Genomic DNA, 19,452 nt, shown 5'->3' on the forward strand with positions numbered 1-19,452 from the left:
CGCCCGGCCCGGCCCGGCCCGCTCCTGCCGCCGCCTCCGGGCCCGGCCCGCTCCCGCGCCCGCCCCGCACGGGCCCCGCGGCCCCCGCCGCCGCGTTCCGCCGCTCCGACGTTCCGGGCCCGGTGCAACAGCCACAACCGTCCCCCGCGCCGCCGCGGTGCACCCGCAGCACTTGTCCCCCGGCGCCGCCGCGGTGCCACCGCCAAGCTCTTCCCCCTCGTCACGGCCGCGCCGGTCTCTTCGTTCCGACAGCAACCCCGTTCCCTGCCCGGGGCCCCCCTCGCCCCCCGCGGCGGGTCCCGGGGGGCGTCTCAGCGGCCGGGCGGCGGGACGTGGGCCCTGGCAGGGGCTGTGCCCCCCCGGTGCCCCCCGGGCCGCCGCCTTCCCGCTGTGCCCTCGTTACGGACCCCAGCAGCAGGGCAGCGAGGGCGGGTGCTGCGGCGGGGCCGCATCCAGCCCGGCCGCGGGGCCGAGAGCCGCAGCCCCGTTTAAGAGGCGGCCACAGCCCCTCACATGACGGAGGTGTGACTGCCCGGGCCCAGCGCGGGGCTGCGAGCAGGATGGCGCTGAGCAGAGGGCGGCTCTGCGGGCCCCGTGGGGCAGATGGCAGTGGGGAGAGCACCCGGCTGCTGTCCCAGGTAACCCCTGTCCCCTCCCGCAGGACCCTCAGCCCACACTCGGCCTGTAGCGCCCAGCCGCTGGCTGCCAGGGTGCTGGCTCCATGCCTGCAGGACTCACACCCCTGGGGGGCTCTGCAGGCGTGAGTCTGGGGGTCCCTGTTAGGAGCAGGGTCTCTGCCACATCCTCCACAGACCTCGAGGTCTGATGGGCAGGGTGGTGTGTGTGGGGGGTGGATGTGGGGCACCCTGCACAGGGGGTGTGTGGCGGCTGCAGGAGCCCGTGGGAGCCTTGGGCTGGTGTGGGGTGGGAAATGCATTTCTGGGAGTCAGCTGGGACTGCCCCGAGGGCTGTGAGTGTTCATCTGCCCGTGCAGGAGTCCAGGCTGGTGGAGCTGCCCTACTCCTCCTCTGATGATGATGATGGTTCACTGGCTGGGGACACAGATCTTGCCACAGCTGAGCAAGACCCTGGGGAGTGGTACCCTGTCCCCTCCAAACCCAGCACCTTCAGCCAGTGTGTGCGGTACCTGGCCTTCCTCTGGAACCTCCTCTTCCTCCTGCTGGGGCTGCTGGCCCTGGCCGTGGGGCTGTGGGGGCTGGTAGCCAAGGGCTCTCTGGCAGGCGAGCGCTTGGCGCCGCTGGGCTCCGACCCCATGCTGCTGTTTGTGCTGGCGGGGCTGGGAGCCAGCACCATCTCCCTGGCCGGTTGCCTGGGCTCGCTCCGCTCCAGCCCCTGCCTGCTGCGCTTCTTCGTGGGGGCCGTGCTGGCGTTCGCGGGGCTGGAGGTGCTGGGGGGGCTGCTGCTGCTGGCGGCGCGGCAGCGGCTGCGGGACGGGCTGCGGGACGCTCTGCTCCTCTGCCTCCTGCGCTACCAGGATGAGCCCGACCTGCGCTTCCTGGTAGACGAGGTGCAGCGGAGCCTGAGCTGCTGCGGCCTCGGCTCCTACCGCGACTGGGAGACCAACCCGTGAGTCGGGGCGCAGTGGCGGGAGGGGGCGTCTGTCCCTGCCTCGGGAACCTGCCCAGACACGTCTCTCCTTGTTTATCCCCGCAGGTATTTCAACTGCAGTGCCCCGGGGGTGCAGGCCTGCAGCGTCCCTGCCTCCTGCTGCCTGGACCCCTGGCAGAACGGCACCGTGGCCAATGCCCAGTGTGCCTTTGGGGCGCTGCGCCTGGGGGACGTGGCGGCCGGCACCGTGGTACACCTGGAGGGCTGCGTGGCACGGCTCAGCGCCTGGCTCCGTGCCCAGGCGGGCGGCATCGTGGCCGGCGCGGCCGTGCTGGTGCTGGTCGAGGCCGTCGGTGTGCTCATGGCACTGAAGATGCTCAGGGACATGGCAGCCGTGGGAGGGCGGGACTGAGGGTGTGCTGGCTGCCACCGGGGCTCAGGGACACTGTGGGGCTCTGGGTGTTGGTGTAGGAGCAGGTTCAGCCCACAATAAACCTTGTCAGAAGCCTGAGCCCCATCTGTGTCCTGCCCATCCCACCCCACCCCGCGGGGAGACACTTTCTATCCGCGACCCTGCCTGCCCCGGACCACGACACGAGGCTCCTGCGCTCCTTCTGAGCTTTAATGAGCGGTTTAATGAGGTTTCTGATGACAGCACAGCTTCTCCCTACGCAGCACTAGGGGGTGGGTGAGGGTGGCCACAGCCTAGATGATGCCGTACTGGGCCAGCTCGTGCAGCTCCAGGTGGCTGAAGGCTTCCCAGGGACAGATGACGGTGATGTCTGGGGAGAGAAGAGAGACTGAGTCACTGCAGCCTCCCCCCAGCCCAGCCCCAGGGTGCTGTACCTGCAGTGAGCCCCATCCCCCCACCATGGCAAAGTGGGGGACGGGCCCCTCCTACCTGTTCCCAGCCCCTCCATGCCCGGGATGTCATCACCAAACCTGCAAAGAGAGGGAGAATGTCTGCCCTGCCCCTCCGCCAGCCCCCAGCCCCAAGGCTGGTACCTATGGCTGCATCCCCCCACCGCTGAGGCCCTGCCCCACTCACCCCTGCACCCCCTTTTTGGGGGGCTTGCTTTTGAACTGCCTCGTCTGTCTCTGCTTGAATTTGGGTGGTCCCTTCCGGGGGGTGGCAGGTCCACCCGTCACCCTCGTGGCTGATTTGATCTCCGGCTTGAGAGGCTCCAGGCTCATGGCTGTGCCGGGGCTGGCAGCCTGCCCCGGCTCGTGGCTGTGCCTGGGGGCCCGGTGCTGGCACAGGACGGCTCCTCACACCTGAGCGAGAGATGCTGGGGGGGGGGGGGTCACTGGCTTCTTCTCCCACCCTGTCTTGCCCTGGGACCCCTCAGCCTTCAGTGGATCATCTTTCCAGAGCCCCCTCCCCATGACCTTGACTTAGTCCACCTCAGAGCCTGCTAATCCCCTTTCCCCTGAGGGAATCCAGGGAGGGGCATCCTGGGAGCACCAGAGCTCCTTGGGGCAGCTCCTCCAGCCCTTGCTCCCCACCCCAGCCTGGATGTGACACCCAGGGAGCCCCTCACCAGCAGTGCTGGGAGCCCCTCCGTGCTGAGCTGCATGTGCAGCTGCAGGAACAGGGTGTCCTTCAGGGCTGGTTTGTAGTGGGATGGGTTTTGGGGACCATGGTACACCCCTTCTGTGAACCCCTCCTATAGGCATGGCAGCCATGGGCTGGGGGAGGGAGTTTCATGGCACGGCGATGCCCCTGGCATCGGTGCAAGAGGGTTTGGCTCCGCTGTGGAGCCCAGAAGCTGAGTATGGTCCTGGGTATGAAGGGAGAGATGCCAGAGGTGCCCTTCCCAGCCCCAGGAGCCCCAGTGCCATGGAGCAGAGCCCCCGACTTACGCAGCTGCTGCGGTGCCCGAGGCCGATGCTGCTCTGCAGGAGACCCTCCGTCCCGCTCCCGTCCTATAGACGCTCTGGGTGGCTTTTGGGGAAGGGCAGCTTTATCCTGCTCTGGGGTAATAGGATTATTTCTGTCCCTTCTTTGCAAAGGGGTAATCTGATGTCCTTCTCTCTGCCCCAGTGGGATGGGGACGTGGGTGGATGGGGAGGGGGTGTCTGGATTAGTGCTGCTGGGACTGAAGCAGGTGGGGCTGCAATTCACTCAGGGGTGGAGGAGAGGGGTCTTGCCTCCTCTCCCCAAACTGGTCAAGTGGGATCTCCCCTCCTTGAGAGACCACCCTGGGGATCTCAGAAGCATGGAGGGGACCCCCAGGTCTCCATGGGGACCAAACACCCTCTGTGGGTTACCCCAATGGGGCAGGCAGCCCATGCTGGGGAATACCGGGGCTGAGCACCCCTGCCCAGTGTCCCCAGGACAGTATCACTCCCCAGCTTCCCTTAATCCCACCACTAAAGCAATTACAAAAAGGAATGATCTCAGTACACTTTAATTGAACTCCAGCCCCTGCCACTAATTGCAATTAGTTGGACTCCACCAAATAGGATTACAGGGATCTGGGAGCATTTATGGAGCTGGCAGAACCGGCAGAGAGCAGGACTCTGGTGTTAATTGAGCAAGGTCGTGGTGTTAATGGCTGCTTCCAGCTTGAGGTTCATTAGCCTGCACTCCTCAAGAGCTTTGTGGCTCCTTGGGGAAGTATAGGGGGGGTCCTGTGGGGGCCGCTGAGGGCCAAGATCCTTTGAGTCTTTCAGCCCAACCAGGCAGGATGGAGAGGGAATGAGCTGGGCCAAATTTGTGGGATTTTAAGATATGGCAAAGGCAATGGAGGAGGAAAAGGCACTGTAAACAACAGCTCATCAGTCTGTGACCTCAGCACTGGAGTGGGAGACAGTGCCCTCCCCAGGAGGCTGCCGGGCCCCACGTGCTTGGGGCTGCACGCTGCCCAGGGAAGGGGCCGGTAGCCCCGGTGCCTCTCCTGCAAGCCCTTCACACAGAGAAGCCCCTAAGAGGCTTAGGGTGCTGGTAGGGAGGGGAGGTTCCAACACAGTGGTGGTGTGGGGGATCTGGCATAACACCCCAGCCCTCCCCAGTCACCAGGTCACAGCCAAGATACAGAACGTGCTTAAAATTCATGCTGGGGAGGGCAAGGAGGAGGCAGCACAGGGAGGGCTGGTGCGGGGGGAGGACATGCCAGGCTGCCCTTGGATGGGATTTTCCACCCCAGGGGAGCACCGTGTCTGGCTGCTGGGAAATCCCAGGCTGAGGACAGGCCTGAGCTGCTGCCCACTCTCAACCCCCCACCCCCCCCGGGCTCACCATACACAAATAAATAAATAAGCCGAGTTCGTCTCCCAGCAGCCAGTCGGGAGCAGAGGCCCCCGGGGGGGGTCAGCCGCTGGTTTAGGGGGCCGAGGGAGGCTCAGTCCTTCTGCATGCGCAGCCTGATCTCCATCTTCAGGATCATTTTAATGTTCTCGTCCTCCACGTGCTCCTCCACGGCCGCCAAGGCCCGTTCCCCTCCGTCGCGGTACCGCAGCAGCAGCTCCTCCACGTACCCGACCCACACGCAGTTGGGGCAGCCGGTCCCGCAGCAGTGCGTGGGTGGGGGGGGCAGCGGGGGGGAAGGGCCTGGCCCGTCACCCGGGGGGCTGCCCTGCGTCCCGACGTTACTCCCTGCGGCGGCCGAGGCGCCGCCGTCCTTTGCCCGGGTGTCCGAAAGTTCTCGGAGGCCGGAGGCGTTAGGGGCGTGAGGGTGCAGAGCTCCTCCCCTGAGCGCCCCCCCGCGCCGGCCGCTGCTGTCCAGGGGCTCCTGCGGACCACAACCCCGCACTGACGCCAGCCAGGGGGAAAACGTGGGGGCACCCCACGGATCACCCCCATCCCTGCTACCCGTGTACCCCCATCCCAGCACCAGCAACCCCCCAGCAGCTCACACAGCGCTCCCCATCCCAGCCCCCCCGCCTCATCCCCAGCACACTCTTTCTCTCCCCACCCTCAACATGTCCTTGCCCCGTACGCCACCCCCAGCGCCCAACACGGCCCCTCACCCCGCGGCGCGCCCCCGCCAGCCCGCGCGCTCCCCGCAGCAACATCCGGCCGCAGCGCCCTGGCTCCGCCCTTCCGCGAGCGGCAGCTCTCCCAGCCAATAGCAACCCGACGCGGGTTAATAATGAGTCCGGGAGGAACCAATAGGGAGGAAGGGGTGGAGCCAAAACGGGAGGGGCGTGGACAGCGGGGGCGTGGTGAATGGGAGGAGGCGTGACCAGCCAATACGCATCAATGGAGGGCGTGGCCAGTGGGGGCGTGGTGGATGGCGCGTAACCAATGGGGGCGTGGCCAGGGCAGGCGGGAGGCGGAAGTGGCGGCGCGGCGGCCGCGTGCACAGCGCCGGAGCCATGGCCCGGGGACGCGGCCCGGGCCCGGCAGCGAGAGCGGGGCACGGACAGAGACCGGGGCCGGGACATGGGCAGAGGTCAGGGCAGGGACCGGCACCGGGGCGGGGACTGGCCGTCCCGCACCGCGGCAGGTCAGTGCCCGGGGAACGCGGTGAGGATCGGGCGCGCCTGGCTCCCGGTTTCGGGGCGGGTTCCACGCGGGGGCGGTGTCAGGGATCGGTTCTGGGGGATGGGTGCCAGGGTCCCCCTGTACGCGCATCGCCGCGACCCACCGTGACCGAGCCAGGTCCATGTGCCCCGCTGTCGCACCACGCCCGGGTCTCTCCCGTGTCCCGCCACGCCCGTGGGCTGGTGCCTCAGAGCGGAGCTTACACCGTGTTCCTTCTGTTCCAGGAAGGAGAAGAAGGTGGACAACATGAAGCCCAAGCACCCCGATGAGCAGGAGATCCCCTTCCGCCTGCGGGAGCTCATGAAGAGCCGAGAGGCCATGAAACGCCCCGGCCCCGGGAAGAGGCGGCCGGCAGGTGGGAGGTGGAGCTGACCCGAGCTGTGGTGCTGAGGAGCCCACGGTGCAGCTGGAGGCATCCCACTGCCCCCAGTGATGTCCCGTCCCTGCCCTGCCAGAGGCAGGGAACCCCCATGCTCTCACTGCTGCAGTAATGTCACCCGTCTCTCCTAGAGAAGAAGCAGCAGCCCAAGCCCAAGCCAAAGGTCTCCAAGGCCCAGGGAGACATCCCCGTGCCCAAGTTCAGGAGGGGGAAGGGGGAGTCGGAGCGTTCCTACGTGTGCCGCATGGAGCAGGAGGTGCAGCGCGTCCTCTTCCTCACCAAGAACCAACTGCAGCGGGAGCCTGAGAAGGAGGCGACAGCTCCAGAGAAGTCCAAGAGGAAGAAAGAGTGAGAGCAAGGCCACCATGGCTGCAGGGGCTGGACAGGCTCAGCTTGGTTCAGGGGCTGTGCTGGCTGTGTTGGCAGCGTAGGTCCAGCAGTGACTTGAGGGGTGGGGGGAGGGCTGTGGGCCTCCTCACCACGGGGCCGTGGGCCTGCTTCCCCCTCCTGCTGGGCTGGAGCTATGGGGGAGCTCAGGGCCTCCAAGTGTTTTTGGGATCCCATGAGGTCAGAACATGCTTTCTCACTCTGTGTCCAGCCACGAGCCCTAACGCAGCTCTTCAGGTTTCAGAATAAGAAGCTGGAAAAAGCTCGGAAGAAGAGGGAGGAGAAGAAGGAGGCCATGCTGGAGAAGAGCCTGTTCCAAGGTGGGTCTGGTGCAGTGGGGGGGCTGGAGTGACCTCCCCTCCACCCCAGCAGCTCATGGGGAGCAGCATGTCCTGGGAGCCCACGCCTGACCTGGCACTCGCTTCCCTCCCTCAGACACGGTGCCGTTCGGGGAGGTGGTTACACAGCCGCCCACCATCACCTCACGGCCCAGGGGCCAGGGCCCGGCGCAACGGGTGAGCTGTGGGGGGCCGTGGCTCAGCCCCTCGGCTGGGTCCCCTCCTCTCCCTTGGGCTGGGAATGGGCCTGGAAGGGCAATGGTGGCCTCAGCCTCCTGCTGGCACTTCCTTAGAGCCCCATCCTGCCTTTCTTATCCTTCCTCCTCCCTGAGCTGCCCCATCTCTGTCCTCAGGCTGGTCGGAAGCAGCTCCTCCTGACATCTCACCTGGGCCAAGGCCAGAGCCCGGCATCCCTGGCAGCGCCGGTGTCCATGGCCCGGCGGCGCATCCTGGAGGAGGAGAGGGCACGAGTGATCCAGGCCTACAGGGACATCCAGAGGCGCAAGCAGCAGCAGCGGGAGGCAGCAGGGGGCAGTGCCCAGGCCGGGCGCAGAGCCCAGCCCTGAGGAGCTGCCCAAGGGGACGTGCAGGCAGCACAGCAGCCCAGGACTTGAGGGAGATGGTTGGACTGATGCTGCTTTTCTGTTGCTGAGCCTCAGGGCTCCCCACAGCCCTGCATCTGAGCTCAGGGCACCCCACAGCCCTGCATCTGAGCTCAGGGCACCCCAGGGGCTCAGTGCTGGAGCTGGGATCTCTGCGGTGCCATGGACCTGTTTGTAGTAAAAGTGCTGTTGAGTGCTGATGGCGTGAGCGTGTCTCTGCTGCCCTGCCCTGCCCTGCCCTGCAGCCAGGAGGAGACACAGCTGTGCCAGTTGTGCTGGCAGCTGTGGGCATGTCCTTGCTGTTGGGCTGGCCCTGGCTGAGGTTGGGGACAGGCCCCTGGTTGCTGGGCACTCCAGTGCCTGGCAGTGACCCCTCCAGCTCCCATTTGGAGGAGAGCGAGGGGATGGGGCTGGGGAACATTCTGCAGCCAGCCCCACAGCCTCACCTGCACAGAGCCACCTTCCCCAGCACCGCCCTGCCCTCAGCCCTCAGCATCACCACCCAGCCCCATGCCCATGGCCATGTGCCATCCAGCCCTGGCACTGCGGCTGACAGCCCCCTCGCCAGCTCCCGGGGCCTGGGGGGCTTCTCCCAGCCCAGCACGGCCCGTCTCTGCCCCTCCATGGCTTCACCTGCAGGGGACAAAGGCCGTGCTGTCGGGTGGCCCCGTGTGCCGCGGCGCCCACACAAAGCCGCGGCTGTTGGAGCGGGGCTGGTGCGGCTCTGCGGGCGGCAGCCCTGGGCTCGCAGCCTTCCGGAGGCGCTGGGGCCACGCACGGGGAGCGCAGCCACCGCAGCTCCTGGCCCCTGCCACGGCTGAGCCACGGCACTGCCTCTGCTCGTTTGTCTGGATGCCTCTGCCAGCAGCAGGGAGGGCACACGGCGGTGACAGCGGCCCTGGGGACGTCGAGTGCCTGGTGCTGCCTGGAGATGTCCCTGAGGCAGGTAAACACGGGTGACGCAGCCAGATCCCGCTGCCAACAACCAGCTGCTGCTGCCATCCCTCCACGGCTCTGCAGCCCGGAGCACGGGCACGTGCCGGCTGGCAAGGGCACAGCCGGGACATGGCACGTGCCAAAGCCTTGTGGGTGCATCCCTGGTGCAGCTGGCACAGCTCTGCCCAGCGCTGAGGCCCCACTGCTGCCTGCACAGCTCCAGCTCAAGGAGAGCAGGTCACCCACTTGCCCCTCACGGAGCCATTTAAGCCCCTGAATAATTGATGGTGCTGCTGGGCCAGGGCCGCAGCCTTCCTGCCCGCCAGGAGAAATCGCTGCAGAGGGGAAAAGCAATCTGGGCAGCAGAAACCACCCCGACCTTGGCACGTCCTCTGTGCCATGCTGCTTCCCGCCGTGCCGCCCATCTGCCCGCCCTGCCAGCCCCCAGCCCCGTCTGTGTGCCTGGCCCCGGCCCAGGCTGCTGCAGGGGAGCCAGAGATGGGGCTGGGGGATGCTGAGGGCTCTGCCCAGAGCCCTCCCTTTGCTTCCCATCACCTCCCCACCCCTGGGAAGGGGGATGTGGGGCTGAGCCCGTTGGCACCGCGGTGGAAACCTTTGGGGTACCCCCTGCCTGTCACAGGCCGTCTGCTACAGCACCACGTAGGAAAAACCACCTTTATTGGGGCTGACCTGAAAAAAGGGGGAAGAGGAAAAACTGACAGAGAAAGCCAGAAGGAGGGTGAGGGGCCCCACTCCCCCCCTGCTCCCTGGGAGGGATCCCTGAGGGGGGAAGGCACTCAGAAGGCAGCCAGAGCTGAGGGGGGCCGGGTCCCCAAGCCCAGCAAGGCACTGATCCCCCAGCCTCTAAGCAGCCTCCCCTTCCCCAGCAACGGGGAAACTGAGGCACAGCGGGAGGCAGAGCTGGGGACATCTTCACATCACCTTGTGCCCTGGGGTGGGATGGCGGGGGGGTGGGAGCCCCTGGCAGGAGTCCCACCAGCTCCTCAGCCTGGGGGCTGGGGCGTCCGTGTGTCACGAAGGCAGCGAGGGGACGGCTCTGTCCTCGGGGCAGGGCCAGCAGAGGGGTGTGGAGTCCGTGTCCTGGGTGTCCCCTGCGCAGGAACCGGCTCCGGCTGCCGGCTGGGAGCAGTGGGAGGTGGCTGGCGAGGCCCTGGGAGCGTGACCACGGCTGTGCCACGGCGAAGGCTTCACCAGCGGCTCCTGCCGTACGGTGACGGCACCTGTGGGCAGAGCGGGGCGGCGCTGGGCTGGCACAGCGTGTGCCAGGGAGACGCAGCAGCAGGGACAGACTTTGCCCCCGGGGTGCCCGCTTCCCCGCCTGCCACGGTGCACATTAACCCACCTGGCAGCTCCTGCCATCCCGCTGGCTGCCGGTGTGCCGGGCCTGTGCCGCGAAGGCGTCCTCGGCTCGCAGCGTGGAGCTGGCGCTGCCGGCCGCCGGGCTGGCGGTGGAGGCGCGGGGCAGGATCACGTCGTAGGGACCTTCAGTCTGTGGGGCAAAGGGCAAGGGGCTGCAGGGGCACCGGGGGAGGAAGTGACCCCCCCAGGCATAGCGTTCACTAGCACAGGGGAGCCCCCCACACCCGCCCCCAGCCCGGCTGGCCCGTGGTGCCGCGTGGCACCGTGGTACTTACCGGCGCCTTGTGCATCAGAGCCATCTCGGTGGGCTGGTAGACGCTGGTGAGCAGCTGCCCGTTGTAGCCACTGTACGGGGACACGGGCTTCTTGCCTGCAAACACACAGGGGCTGCTGAAGGGGGTCACAGAGGCTTCCCCCCGCCCATGCCCTCATTAGCAGGTTTAACGAGCTGACTCAGCAGCTTTTCCCAGGGGACAGGAGGAGTGTCCCTGGGGTTTCTGTCACAGCCCAAGGCCAGCTGCGGGGTTGGTTGTTGCAGGGCCTCTGGGGAGCAGCCACCCTGCCCCAAGGGCTGCAGACACCATTGCTGGGCAGGGCTGGCACCTGTGTTATTGGAAGGTCTGACGAGTGCCACCACAGTGCCATCGCTTCTGCTATTAGGAAGGAACGTGGTGGCCGGGGAGAGAGCCGGGAGCTGTGGGCACCTCGTGCCGGGGAGGGAGCACCCCTGCCACCGCTGGCTGAGCTCAGCCCAAACTGGTAGACCCAGCCCAGCGGGTTTTTGGGAGCCACAACAGCAGGCGCTGATGATGCCGGGCAGGTCGTGGCCAGACGTCTCGCCGCCACTGCCAGCCCCGGTGCCCGCCACTGGCCCCGCTGCAGGGCGAGAGGGGCCGCGGTGAGCCCCGGTGCCTACCGAAGGAGGGTTCATCCATGGAGAAGGCTTTGTTCTCCACAAACATGCTCTGTGACTTCTGCTCCTTGAGGATGGTCTCGTAGCCCACCCCACGCGTGGGGTACACGTCATCCTCAAAGGGCAGGTCGGGGCTGCGCCGCGTCACGTGCGTCACCTCGGGGATGACGTAGAGGAGGAGGAAGGCGTAGGCGTTGGACACCAGCGCGATGGCCAGCGTGGGGTCATCCCAACCGGGCTTCTCACCCACCAGCTGGTTCCCGTAGAGGTACATGGTCACCCAGGCCACCCAGATGGCCAGGCAGAGGCTGGTGGTGGCCAGGATGAAGGCGCCGTGCTTGCGCCAGCGGCCGTAGCGGCCACAGAGGGCCGGCCAGGCCGTGCCGAAGGCAGCCGCCAGCAGGAACATGACGTAGATGAGCGCCATGACGAAGTCGGCGTCCTCCAGCCGGCAAGGGTCCGGCGAGCCGCCCTCCGGCCGCGCCACCGTGATGATGAGCCACTCGGCGTTGATGATGACCTCCACCAAGGCGAGGAGCAGGGCCACCGCCAACGTCACCCAGCCCCGCGGGCCACGGTTCCTCCGCACCAAGAAGTTGAGGGCCACGGCGTGCGCCAGCAGGCAGGAGAAGCAGATACCGAAGAGGACGCCGAAGAGGAAGCGGCGAGAGGCGCAGGTGGAGAAGTCCGGCCCCACGATGAAGTCAAATGTCAGGCAGAAGAGCCCGAAGGTGCCCAGGAGGAAGAAGACCTGAGTGGCCACCAGACTCTTCTTCTGAGGGTCCTGGACAAAGGGCAGGCTGGCCACCAGGACAATGGTGAGCACAAAGGTGGTCACCACGCCGAGGCTGGCCACGGCCTCCAGCACGATGCCCCAGGCTGCCGAGAGGTCGCAGAGGTTGTAGTAGAGGGAGGAGAGGTCGGTGCCGCAGCCGGAGGGAGGGCTGGTCTGCCCGCTGGCTGCGGGGAGCAGGGCCAGCAGCACGCAGGAGGCTGCTGGCAGCACCGCAGCGCCCATCCTGCACCGCGGCACGGGTGCTGAGCAGGGCGTCCACAGAGCCTGTGGGACAGAGAGGGCATTAGGAAACGGGCACCGGTGCCTGCAGCTCAGCTCCTGGTGCTGCATGTGCCATCTCCAGGCCCACGGCGAGCGATGGGGTCCCGGTGAGCCCCGTCTGTGCCCAAAGCAGCCCCAGATGGGACTGGGCAGACACGTCCCACATCAGCTCCTCATCTAGAGGCTGGTGGCAGCTGGGGGGTCTCAGCCCCCCCTCTGCACCCCACATGCTCCCTCCAGGTGCTCTCAGCGTTGGCAGCTCCGGTGCTGTGCCGATCCCTCTCGCTGGTGCCCGCTGGCTTCCCCAGCAACATCCCACACGGGTCCAGACCAGGCAGCAGCGGTAACACCTGGGGACAGGGCTGTCCCTGCGTGTCACCATGTTCCCCTTGCCACTTCTCCTGTCCCACTTCCCCCTTTGGCTCCGGGCACTGACCCAGCGCTGGTCCCGTGTCTGGCGCTGCTGGCACGCAGGCAGCCGCAGCCTGGCACGGCACGGCACGGGGGTCCCTGTCCCCACTCCTGCGGCCTCGGGGTGGGGGGGGGGGGGTGGGCACGAGGAAGAGGAGGCAGTGAGGAAGCTGCAGCCCCACTGCTGGAGGGGGGAAAAGGGGAGAACCCAGCTGGAGACCTCCGGCAAGGTGACCCCGAGGTGGGGCAGGAGCAGAGTCCGTGGACGGGACCCCCTCGGCTCCCTCAAGCGGCTCCGGAGCCCGGGCTGCCCCCGCCGCGGCGTGAGAACAGGGGACCCCGCACCTCGCTGGGACCGAGACCCCGCGGGTTGTACCGGCTGCACCGCGGCTCCCCGGTGGCTCCGGCCCGGTCCTCCCGACCCCCCGCCCCGCTTCCCACGCCGTTCCCAACCGGTACCGACCCGCTTCCTCCCGCTCCCAACCGGTACCGGCCCCCAGACTCCACCACAACCGACCTCAGCTCTCCGGCGAGCCCGCGGGGGCGGACGGGTCCAGCCTCCACCCGTTTCCCTTATGGTTCCCGGTCCCCCCGCAGTCCTCGACCCTCTTCACCCCCTCTCCGGCCCCACTCACCGGCTCCAGCCCCCAGTGCGCGGCTGCAGCCCCGCTCCGCCGTGCCGTGCCGTGCCGTGCCGTGCCGGCGGGCCAGCCCCGGTCCCGCCGCACCGTACGCGCCTGCCCGGCCCGGCCCGGCCCCTCCCCGAGGTGCGGCTCTGCCCGGGGCCGCCCGGGACCTGCCCCGCCGCACCGGAGACCGACGGGACTCACGCACGCACCGGACCGGGGTCTCGCACCCGGCGGGAGCAGCCGCGCCGGGGGCACGGAGCGGGCTGGGGGCGGCGCGGGGTGCTCGGGAGCCGAGGCAGAGCCCGGGATGGCGGGTGGGGGCGGGGGGAAGGGGAACCAGGGGGGCGGGGATGGCTCGGTACGGGAGCGATCAGTGGAATGAGTCTGTGGGGTCTCAGTCCACAGGGGCTGGGTCAGCCCCTGACCCTGGGGGGAGGGTCGGGGGGTGCCTGTGCTGGGGGCAGAATCGCCCCTCGGGGTCTTGCACCGACCTCGTGGGTGGGAGCAGGGCTTGGTGGGGGTCCCGCTGTGTGAGGATACCCCGGCTGCCTCCCGCTGGGAAAGCCCGAGCAGGGCACGGAGGGGCCTCCCGGAGGAATGTCAGCTGATGGCTAAAGCCAGAGCCCTTGGCAAGGCATCGGGGCCCCAGAAAAGCCCTTTCTGAGAGGGGCCAGGGCAGCCCTGTGCCAGGGCAACTGCAGGGCTGGGTGGTCCCTGTCCTGGCAGGGGTGGCCCCGGGAACAGGCCCTCCACAGTCACCCCATCCCTGGGGCTCAAGGGATAAACCCCCTGAGGCTTGGGGTGCCCTGGGGGACCTGGGGCCCTGCCAGCCCCTGGGGAACTTTCCAGACAGGGGCTGCTATTTTGGGAGGGTGAAGCAAGAGTGTGAAGGATGCAGACGAAAATCCAACGTGCCCAGGAGAGCAGGAGGCAGAGGCTGAGCCAGCAGCACCCACGGCAGGAGGGCTGGCACCCACTGGAGCCGATGGTGTGTCTGGGTTGGGTGCTGCACCCGCTGCTGCCATCCCTCAGGCCCCTCACCCTCCTGCCCTTCTTCCAAAACAGCGTTTGGCTTCGGGATGGCGTTGGGGAGGATGAGCCCTCTCTGCCGGGACACGTGTGTGCCCTGCATGGCACTGGAGCAGCACGGTGTGGATGGACGGGCTCTGCAGTGGCCTCTCGTGCCTCAGTTTCCCCAGCCAGCCAGGGCTCAGACCCGTGGGCCTGGCAGTAACCCAGCCTGGCCAAGGCTGAGCCGTGGCTGCTGACCCCGGGAGCGTGGGCTGCCTGCGCTGGCGCCCCCGCCTCGGCGCTGCCCCAGACCCGGGCCACGCTGCAGCTTCCTGCCGGCTCCTTCCTTCCGCCGCGGGGCCGCCAGCTTTCCCGGCTGCTGACTCAGCACGAGCCCCCCCAACCCGGCCCCCCGCGACCCCCGCAGCCGCTGTGCCCCCGAGGCTGCCCCGCGGCTGCACGGCTTTGTCTTTGCATCCCCCCCACGGCGGGTGATTTCCTCCCCCGGTGCTGTGCGGACCCTCCTGGCTTTGCAGCCCTCGCTGCACCCCGCTGGGGGTTTGGTGGGTCCCGCAGGAACACCCTGCCGGGGGGTGGCTTGGGTGTGATGCCACCATGTGTTCTGGCTGCAGAGGACTGGTTGCCGTCTGTCCCGCTCTGAGCCGTGTGCCGGGGCGGTCGGTGCCTGGCACAGCTCTTTCCGTGAGGGCAGAGCCCGCTCCCGCTGCCCCGGGTGGGCTGGGGACCACGGGCCTCGTGGTGGGACCGGGCAGAGTCAGTGCCTCCAGCACAGCAGCCACGGTGAGAGGCTGCGACACAGCTCGGCACAGCAGCGGGACCCGGGCCAGGCTTCTCACTCCGAAAACATCGGCACGCAGGGCGCATTTTTTCCAGGCTTACCTTTCCTCGGGAGCCGCAGGGCTGGCACGGTGGCACGGCTGGCACGGTGGCACGGCTGGCTGAGCCCCGTCCAGGCGGCAGCTCCCGCACAGGCAGCCGCAGCGGCTCACCTCGGGGCGCCTGGAGCCCTACCTGGGGCCGGGGAGGGGGGCCCCCGCTCTCCCTCCCCGCGGCTGGGGAAGCTGTTTTCCACCCCAGCCGGTTCTGCCCGGAGCGGAGCCCCTCGCTGCCGGCAGACGCGGTCAGCACGTTTCCACCTCCTTCTCCAAGTAAATAAGTGCTGGTCGGCGAGGGGGGGGCCGGCGGCGGCTCCGCTCTGCCGGGAGCGGGGCCACAGCTCCTGCCAACCTCCCCGATGGCAGAGCCCCCGGCCCCAGCGAAGGGCCCCAGGGTGGGATTTGGCCCTGGAAACCCCCCCCCGGGATGGGGGCTTGCCGGGCGGGAAGCGCTGGCCGGGTTAATATCTAATCTCTTCCCGGTTCTGCTCTCCTCGGATGCCAGAATTAATGGAGCGAGCACCTCCCAGGTGCCACCCACAGCACCACGTCGGGCTTTAACCCCGTCTCCAGGAGCAGCGGCAGAGCTGGGTCCTGCCCGGTGTAAGGGGGGGGGCTGCCCAGAGGTCTGGCTGCATCCCAGGGAGGTGTGTGATGGTGCCAGTGTGGGTCAGCCCCATGCCTTGGGGAAATCGAGGCTCACCTCGGTTGTGAGGCAGGCAGAGGGGAGTTCCAGTGGGCAAGAGGAGGATCCCAAATCCCCAAGCCCCTGCCCCAAAGGGCACCCCAAGTACTGTCCTGCCAGGTCCCTGGGGAATTAGAGCAGAAAGGCTGCTCTGTTTGGGGGGATTACACTAAGGATCTTACAGGGGAATTAGAGTGGTGAGTGGGGTGGAAGGTTGGAGGTGCCAGCTCCATGGGTGCCACATCCCTGCTGCTCTGGTGGCAGCCAGAGATGGGCAGGCTGGCACAGCATGGCCACTCACCCAGTGTCCCACCAGCTCAGTGCTGGTGTAGCTGTGAGGGCAGCACTGCTGCTGGGTGCATTCCATGCAGGGGGGCATCATGAGCCCCCTCCCATGCAACTGGTGGGAGATGCTGCATGTTGTGCTGGGCTGTACCTGGGGTGCCTGGGGGCTGTGGCTCTCCTGGGTGTGCTTCAGGTTATATTGGTTGGGGGCAGGTCCTGCAGAGCCCAGAGATGGGGTCTCACTGCGTGCCAGGTGCTGGACCCCATGGACTCTCACTCCCAGCATGCTGTGGGCACAAGGGTGGTCTGAGCTGAGGGCTCAGGGCTGGGCAGAAGGGCCCTCAGTGCCTAGGGGAGCTGCTGCAGGGTACCCCCAACCCAGCTGCTCACAGGGAGCCAGATCCAGGCAGAGCTTTGGTCTCAGTGTGGCAGTTTATAGAGGACAGACCATCCCACCAGCACCCAAGGAGCACCACAGCTTCACCAGGAGCTCACCTGCACTCATCACCCCTCACCACGGGACAGCTGTGCCCGTGGGCTCCCCAGGACCTTTGAGGTGTGGGTTCAGCACGAGCTGGAGCTGATGCAGGAGAGAGGTGAGAGCAAGGCAGAGATTCCCGGCGGACTGAGCACAGGGAGGGCTGAGCTGCCTGTGCTGGTGTGGCCACGAGTCCCTGGGCTGCAGCCCGGTGGCCACAAACAAACACAAGCAGCTGCTTGGGCACAATCTCTTCCACTTGCCACCAGCACCAGCACCGCCCACAGCTTGGCAGAGCACAGGCATCGCAGGGGCTGGGTGTCACTGGGTCCCAGCGGGACACAGGGGGCTGGGGGAGCACCGGGACCCCCGGCTGAGCACCACCCTGGCTCAGAGGGCCGTGCAGGGCAGCAGCTCCAGCTGTTTCAGGGCTGGGGCTGGGAAGCGGCCGCCGCCGGGCCGCGGGCTGTGCCAGAGGTGAGCCCGGAGCACTTCGGCCGCCGCGCGACGGAAGGTCTGGCTGACGAAGCAGTAGAGGAAGAAGTTGAGGGTGGTGTTGAGCATGGCCACCATGTTGGCGACGTCCAGGGCCAGGTGCACGCGCCAGTCCCTCCTGACCGAGGCCACGTAGAGGTGGCAGATCATGACGACGGTGCGGGGAGCCCAGAGCACGACGAAGACGGTGGTGACGGCCAGGAGGAGAGCAGTGCTCCTGCTCAGGCGGGGCCGGCCGCCCCCCGAGCGCCTCCGCCGCTTCAGCTTGCGGATGATGACGGAGTTGGTGGCCAGGAAGATGCTGCAGGGCAAGAAGTAGATGGTGACGCAGTGAACCCACTTGAGCACCATGTCCAGGGCGGTGGGCGGGTCGGCGTCACGCCACGCATCCAGCCACCAGTAGAAGGGGATGCCCGTGGCCAGAGCCAGGGCGAAGACGGCCGCGATGATCCTGCGGGTGCGCCGCGGGTAGGACACGGCGCGGTAGCGCAGCGGGTGGCACAGGGCCACGTAACGGTCCACGGCCAGCAGCACCGTGACCCAGATGGAAGCGTGGTTGGCCGTGAACTCCAGCACGTTGACGGTGTGGATGAAGGCGCTGGGCACCGCCCGGGCCAGGATGGCTGTCTGCAGGATGAAGCCCACAAAGATGATGAAGATCTGGGTGAGGATGTCGGAGGTGGTCAGGGCCAGCAGGTACCAGTACGATGACTTCTTGGTCCTTGTGGCCAGGCGGGACAGGGCCATGGCAGTCAGGACGTTCACTGGAGGGAGGAGAGTGATGTGAGACCCTCCCCCAGGGCTCCCAGCTCGCTGCCCCACAGCACCCAGGGGTGCCCGGGCTGTGGGATGAATGGCCCCCACCCCAATGAGGGGGGAGGGAGCTATAAATATCACGGTGCACTGGGGATTTGCCGAGCTGATTAATCTCTTCCCTGTGTCAACCCAAGCGATGCAAATACCATCTGTCCCTGCTGTTGCAGCACCTGCCACGTGGGGCTGAGTACCGCAGCAGAGGCCAGCCCGGGGCTAGGGAAAGCAGGAGGGGGCCACCCCAGCCCTGAGGACTCTCCTCCCCATCCCCAAAAGCTCCAGCACTGAGGTGGGGGCTGAGGCTGTGCTGGCAGCTGAGAGCACAGGCTAGGCACAGCTCAGACGAGGAAGGATGGGTGCTAGCCCCCAGGCTGCCAGGCAGCTCCTCTGTCCTAGCCCCCTCGATAGAAGCCCCCTAGCCCCAGCCCCCTCACCTGGCAGCCCCAGCCCCAGCAGGACGCTGTAATACACGGTGGGGAAGATGCCGACCATGCAGGGCGACGGCTCCGGCTCCAGCCCCATCCCCTCGCTGGTCCGTGTCACCGCCGTACTGTTGGGCACCAGCACCATCGCCTTTCGCCACCGACCGGCTGCGAGGGAAGACGGGTAGGGTCAGGGGCCTCGGTGGCACCGAGATGGGGGCTCAGCTGGGACGTGGCACAGCGGGCCTGGCGGGTTTGGCTCCCGCGGCGGCAATTGCCCTGAGTCTGCCGCCATCTCCGCTTGTGACGGCACATTCAGAGCTGCTGGGTGGCCACGGGTGCTGCAGGACAAAGCACTCATGATCCAGCCCCCTGAGGGACGCCGGGGTGAGGATCCCCGTCTCCTCAGCACAGAGCTGCCCCGCTCCTGGAGATGATCCTTATTTATCCCCCCACCGGCCCCGTTTATCACCCTGAAGAAAACCGGATTAAAACACCACGTTCTTGGACAGTTGCCAGGCGGGTGAAGCCCTGGCTGCCGGCCCGGCCTGGGTGCCACCCGCCAGGACGCAGCGGTGGCCGGGGGGGCACCCAGAGGAGGGTCCCGGGATGCCAAGTGGGATCCCAAGGAGGCGGTCCTAGAGGTGCCAAGGAAGGGTGACCACCTCCGGGCTGCCAGAGGGGTCCTTTTCTGGGTCCTGAGGCAGGCCTGGGTGAGGCAGCGGGGACGGGAGTGGGTTTGGGGTGAGGGTTTGGGGTGAGAGTCTCGAGGGTCGAGCAGCGGCTCTGCGCGTAGCACTGCGCGCGCCCGGATCGGGCCCGTCATTCATAAACCCCGACGGCTCCACCCCTCCCCGGCCTCTGCGCTCCTATTGGCTAGAGGAGACCAGGCTTTACCCAATCAGAGCGGCGTTCTCCAGGGTCGGCGCGGCCAAACATGCGCGCTGCGTTTTGATTGGTCAGAATCCACCGCCTCACCCCGCCAAAATTAGCATTTCCCGTGGGGCCGCGACCCCCGGGTCCTAGTGCCGCCGGACGGGTCCTGAGCCCGGCGGGGGGCGGGTTGTACGGGGCACCTCTCCTGACCCAGTCCGACCCTGACCCCACAGAGACCCCAGACTGTCCCAGTCCCAGTAGCCGCAGACCGCCGAGGACGCCGAGGGCAAGGAGGGCACGTCTGCCCCAGCCCGTGCTGTCATTCCAGTCCCCTCGGCATGGATCTGACCTCCGCAGCAGTGCCCGCGGTGGGGAGGGGGATCTTGGGAGCCTGGAGAGGG

At 67.4% G+C, this 19,452-nt stretch overlaps 5 protein-coding genes across 6 annotated transcripts; 2 read left to right on the forward strand and 3 right to left on the reverse strand.

The window, feature by feature from the left end:
- The first annotated feature begins 355 nt into the window (after positions 1-355).
- TSPAN10 (tetraspanin 10) lies at positions 356-2,004 on the forward strand. Its single transcript, XM_062010976.1, has 3 exons — positions 356-638; positions 995-1,587; positions 1,675-2,004. Exons 1-3 carry the CDS (start codon positions 561-563, stop codon positions 1,979-1,981), a joined length of 978 nt encoding a protein of 325 aa, XP_061866960.1. The 5' UTR covers positions 356-560; the 3' UTR covers positions 1,982-2,004.
- Positions 2,005-2,274: 270 nt separating this feature from the next.
- Positions 2,275-2,763, reverse strand: PDE6G (phosphodiesterase 6G). Its single transcript, XM_062010960.1, has 3 exons — positions 2,618-2,763; positions 2,471-2,511; positions 2,275-2,351 (listed from the first exon to the last, which is right to left on the reverse strand). Exons 1-3 carry the CDS (start codon positions 2,761-2,763, stop codon positions 2,275-2,277), a joined length of 264 nt encoding a protein of 87 aa, XP_061866944.1.
- A 1,201-nt stretch (positions 2,764-3,964) lies between these two features.
- OXLD1 (oxidoreductase like domain containing 1) lies at positions 3,965-5,597 on the reverse strand. The gene is made up of 2 exons (XM_062010944.1): positions 5,542-5,597; positions 3,965-5,303 (listed from the first exon to the last, which is right to left on the reverse strand). Exons 1-2 carry the CDS (start codon positions 5,584-5,586, stop codon positions 4,914-4,916), a joined length of 435 nt encoding a protein of 144 aa, XP_061866928.1. The 5' UTR covers positions 5,587-5,597; the 3' UTR covers positions 3,965-4,913.
- A 244-nt stretch (positions 5,598-5,841) lies between these two features.
- On the forward strand, positions 5,842-7,955 carry CCDC137 (coiled-coil domain containing 137). The gene is made up of 6 exons (XM_062010930.1): positions 5,842-6,020; positions 6,283-6,413; positions 6,569-6,785; positions 7,062-7,144; positions 7,260-7,339; positions 7,516-7,955. Exons 1-6 carry the CDS (start codon positions 5,890-5,892, stop codon positions 7,726-7,728), a joined length of 855 nt encoding a protein of 284 aa, XP_061866914.1. The 5' UTR covers positions 5,842-5,889; the 3' UTR covers positions 7,729-7,955.
- A 1,433-nt stretch (positions 7,956-9,388) lies between these two features.
- Positions 9,389-15,056, reverse strand: GPRC5C (G protein-coupled receptor class C group 5 member C). Of its 2 annotated transcripts, none has more exons than XM_062010853.1 (5): positions 15,002-15,056; positions 10,997-12,053; positions 10,356-10,450; positions 10,064-10,210; positions 9,389-9,941 (listed from the first exon to the last, which is right to left on the reverse strand). In XM_062010853.1, the coding sequence occupies exons 2-5, from the start codon at positions 12,009-12,011 to the stop codon at positions 9,909-9,911; spliced, it is 1,290 nt and encodes a 429-aa protein (XP_061866837.1). In that variant the 5' UTR covers positions 12,012-12,053; positions 15,002-15,056; the 3' UTR covers positions 9,389-9,908. The 2 variants fall into 2 exon arrangements, with proteins under 2 accessions (XP_061866837.1, XP_061866836.1); XM_062010852.1 differs by lacking the exon at positions 15,002-15,056 and adding an exon at positions 13,097-13,175.
- Between the last annotated feature and the right edge of the window lie 4,396 nt (positions 15,057-19,452).

This window comes from Colius striatus, chromosome 18, assembly GCF_028858725.1.
Source record: "Colius striatus isolate bColStr4 chromosome 18, bColStr4.1.hap1, whole genome shotgun sequence".
In the NCBI taxonomy this organism is placed as follows: Eukaryota; Metazoa; Chordata; class Aves; order Coliiformes; family Coliidae; genus Colius; species Colius striatus.

Bases quoted from the DNA above. Each gene is read 5' to 3' on its own strand.
- CCDC137 (XM_062010930.1), top strand. From the start codon at position 5,890: ATGGCCCGGGGACGCGGCCCGGGCCCGGCAGCGAGAGCGGGGCACGGA. The intron at 6,414-6,568 runs GTGGGAGGTGGA...CGTCTCTCCTAG, and splicing joins CGGGAAGAGGCGGCCGGCAG to AGAAGAAGCAGCAGCCCAAG. The intron at 7,145-7,259 runs GTGGGTCTGGTG...TCCCTCCCTCAG, and splicing joins GGAGAAGAGCCTGTTCCAAG to ACACGGTGCCGTTCGGGGAG.
- PDE6G (XM_062010960.1), bottom strand. From the start codon at position 2,763: ATGAGCCTGGAGCCTCTCAAGCCGGAGATCAAATCAGCCACGAGGGTG. The intron at 2,512-2,617 runs GTGAGTGGGGCA...CTCTCTTTGCAG, and splicing joins CCCAAAAAGGGGGTGCAGGG to GTTTGGTGATGACATCCCGG. The intron at 2,352-2,470 runs GTAGGAGGGGCC...TTCTCTCCCCAG, and splicing joins CATGGAGGGGCTGGGAACAG to ACATCACCGTCATCTGTCCC.
- OXLD1 (XM_062010944.1), bottom strand. From the start codon at position 5,586: ATGTTGCTGCGGGGAGCGCGCGGGCTGGCGGGGGCGCGCCGCGGG. The intron at 5,304-5,541 runs GTGAGGGGCCGT...TGTGGTCCGCAG, and splicing joins TGGCGGGGGCGCGCCGCGGG to GAGCCCCTGGACAGCAGCGG.
- TSPAN10 (XM_062010976.1), top strand. From the start codon at position 561: ATGGCGCTGAGCAGAGGGCGGCTCTGCGGGCCCCGTGGGGCAGATGGC. The intron at 639-994 runs GTAACCCCTGTC...CTGCCCGTGCAG, and splicing joins GCACCCGGCTGCTGTCCCAG to GAGTCCAGGCTGGTGGAGCT. The intron at 1,588-1,674 runs GTGAGTCGGGGC...TTATCCCCGCAG, and splicing joins CGCGACTGGGAGACCAACCC to GTATTTCAACTGCAGTGCCC.
- GPRC5C (XM_062010853.1), bottom strand. From the start codon at position 12,011: ATGGGCGCTGCGGTGCTGCCAGCAGCCTCCTGCGTGCTGCTGGCCCTG. The intron at 10,451-10,996 runs GTAGGCACCGGG...GTGTGTTTGCAG, and splicing joins CATGGATGAACCCTCCTTCG to GCAAGAAGCCCGTGTCCCCG. The intron at 10,211-10,355 runs GTAAGTACCACG...TTTGCCCCACAG, and splicing joins CTCTGATGCACAAGGCGCCG to ACTGAAGGTCCCTACGACGT.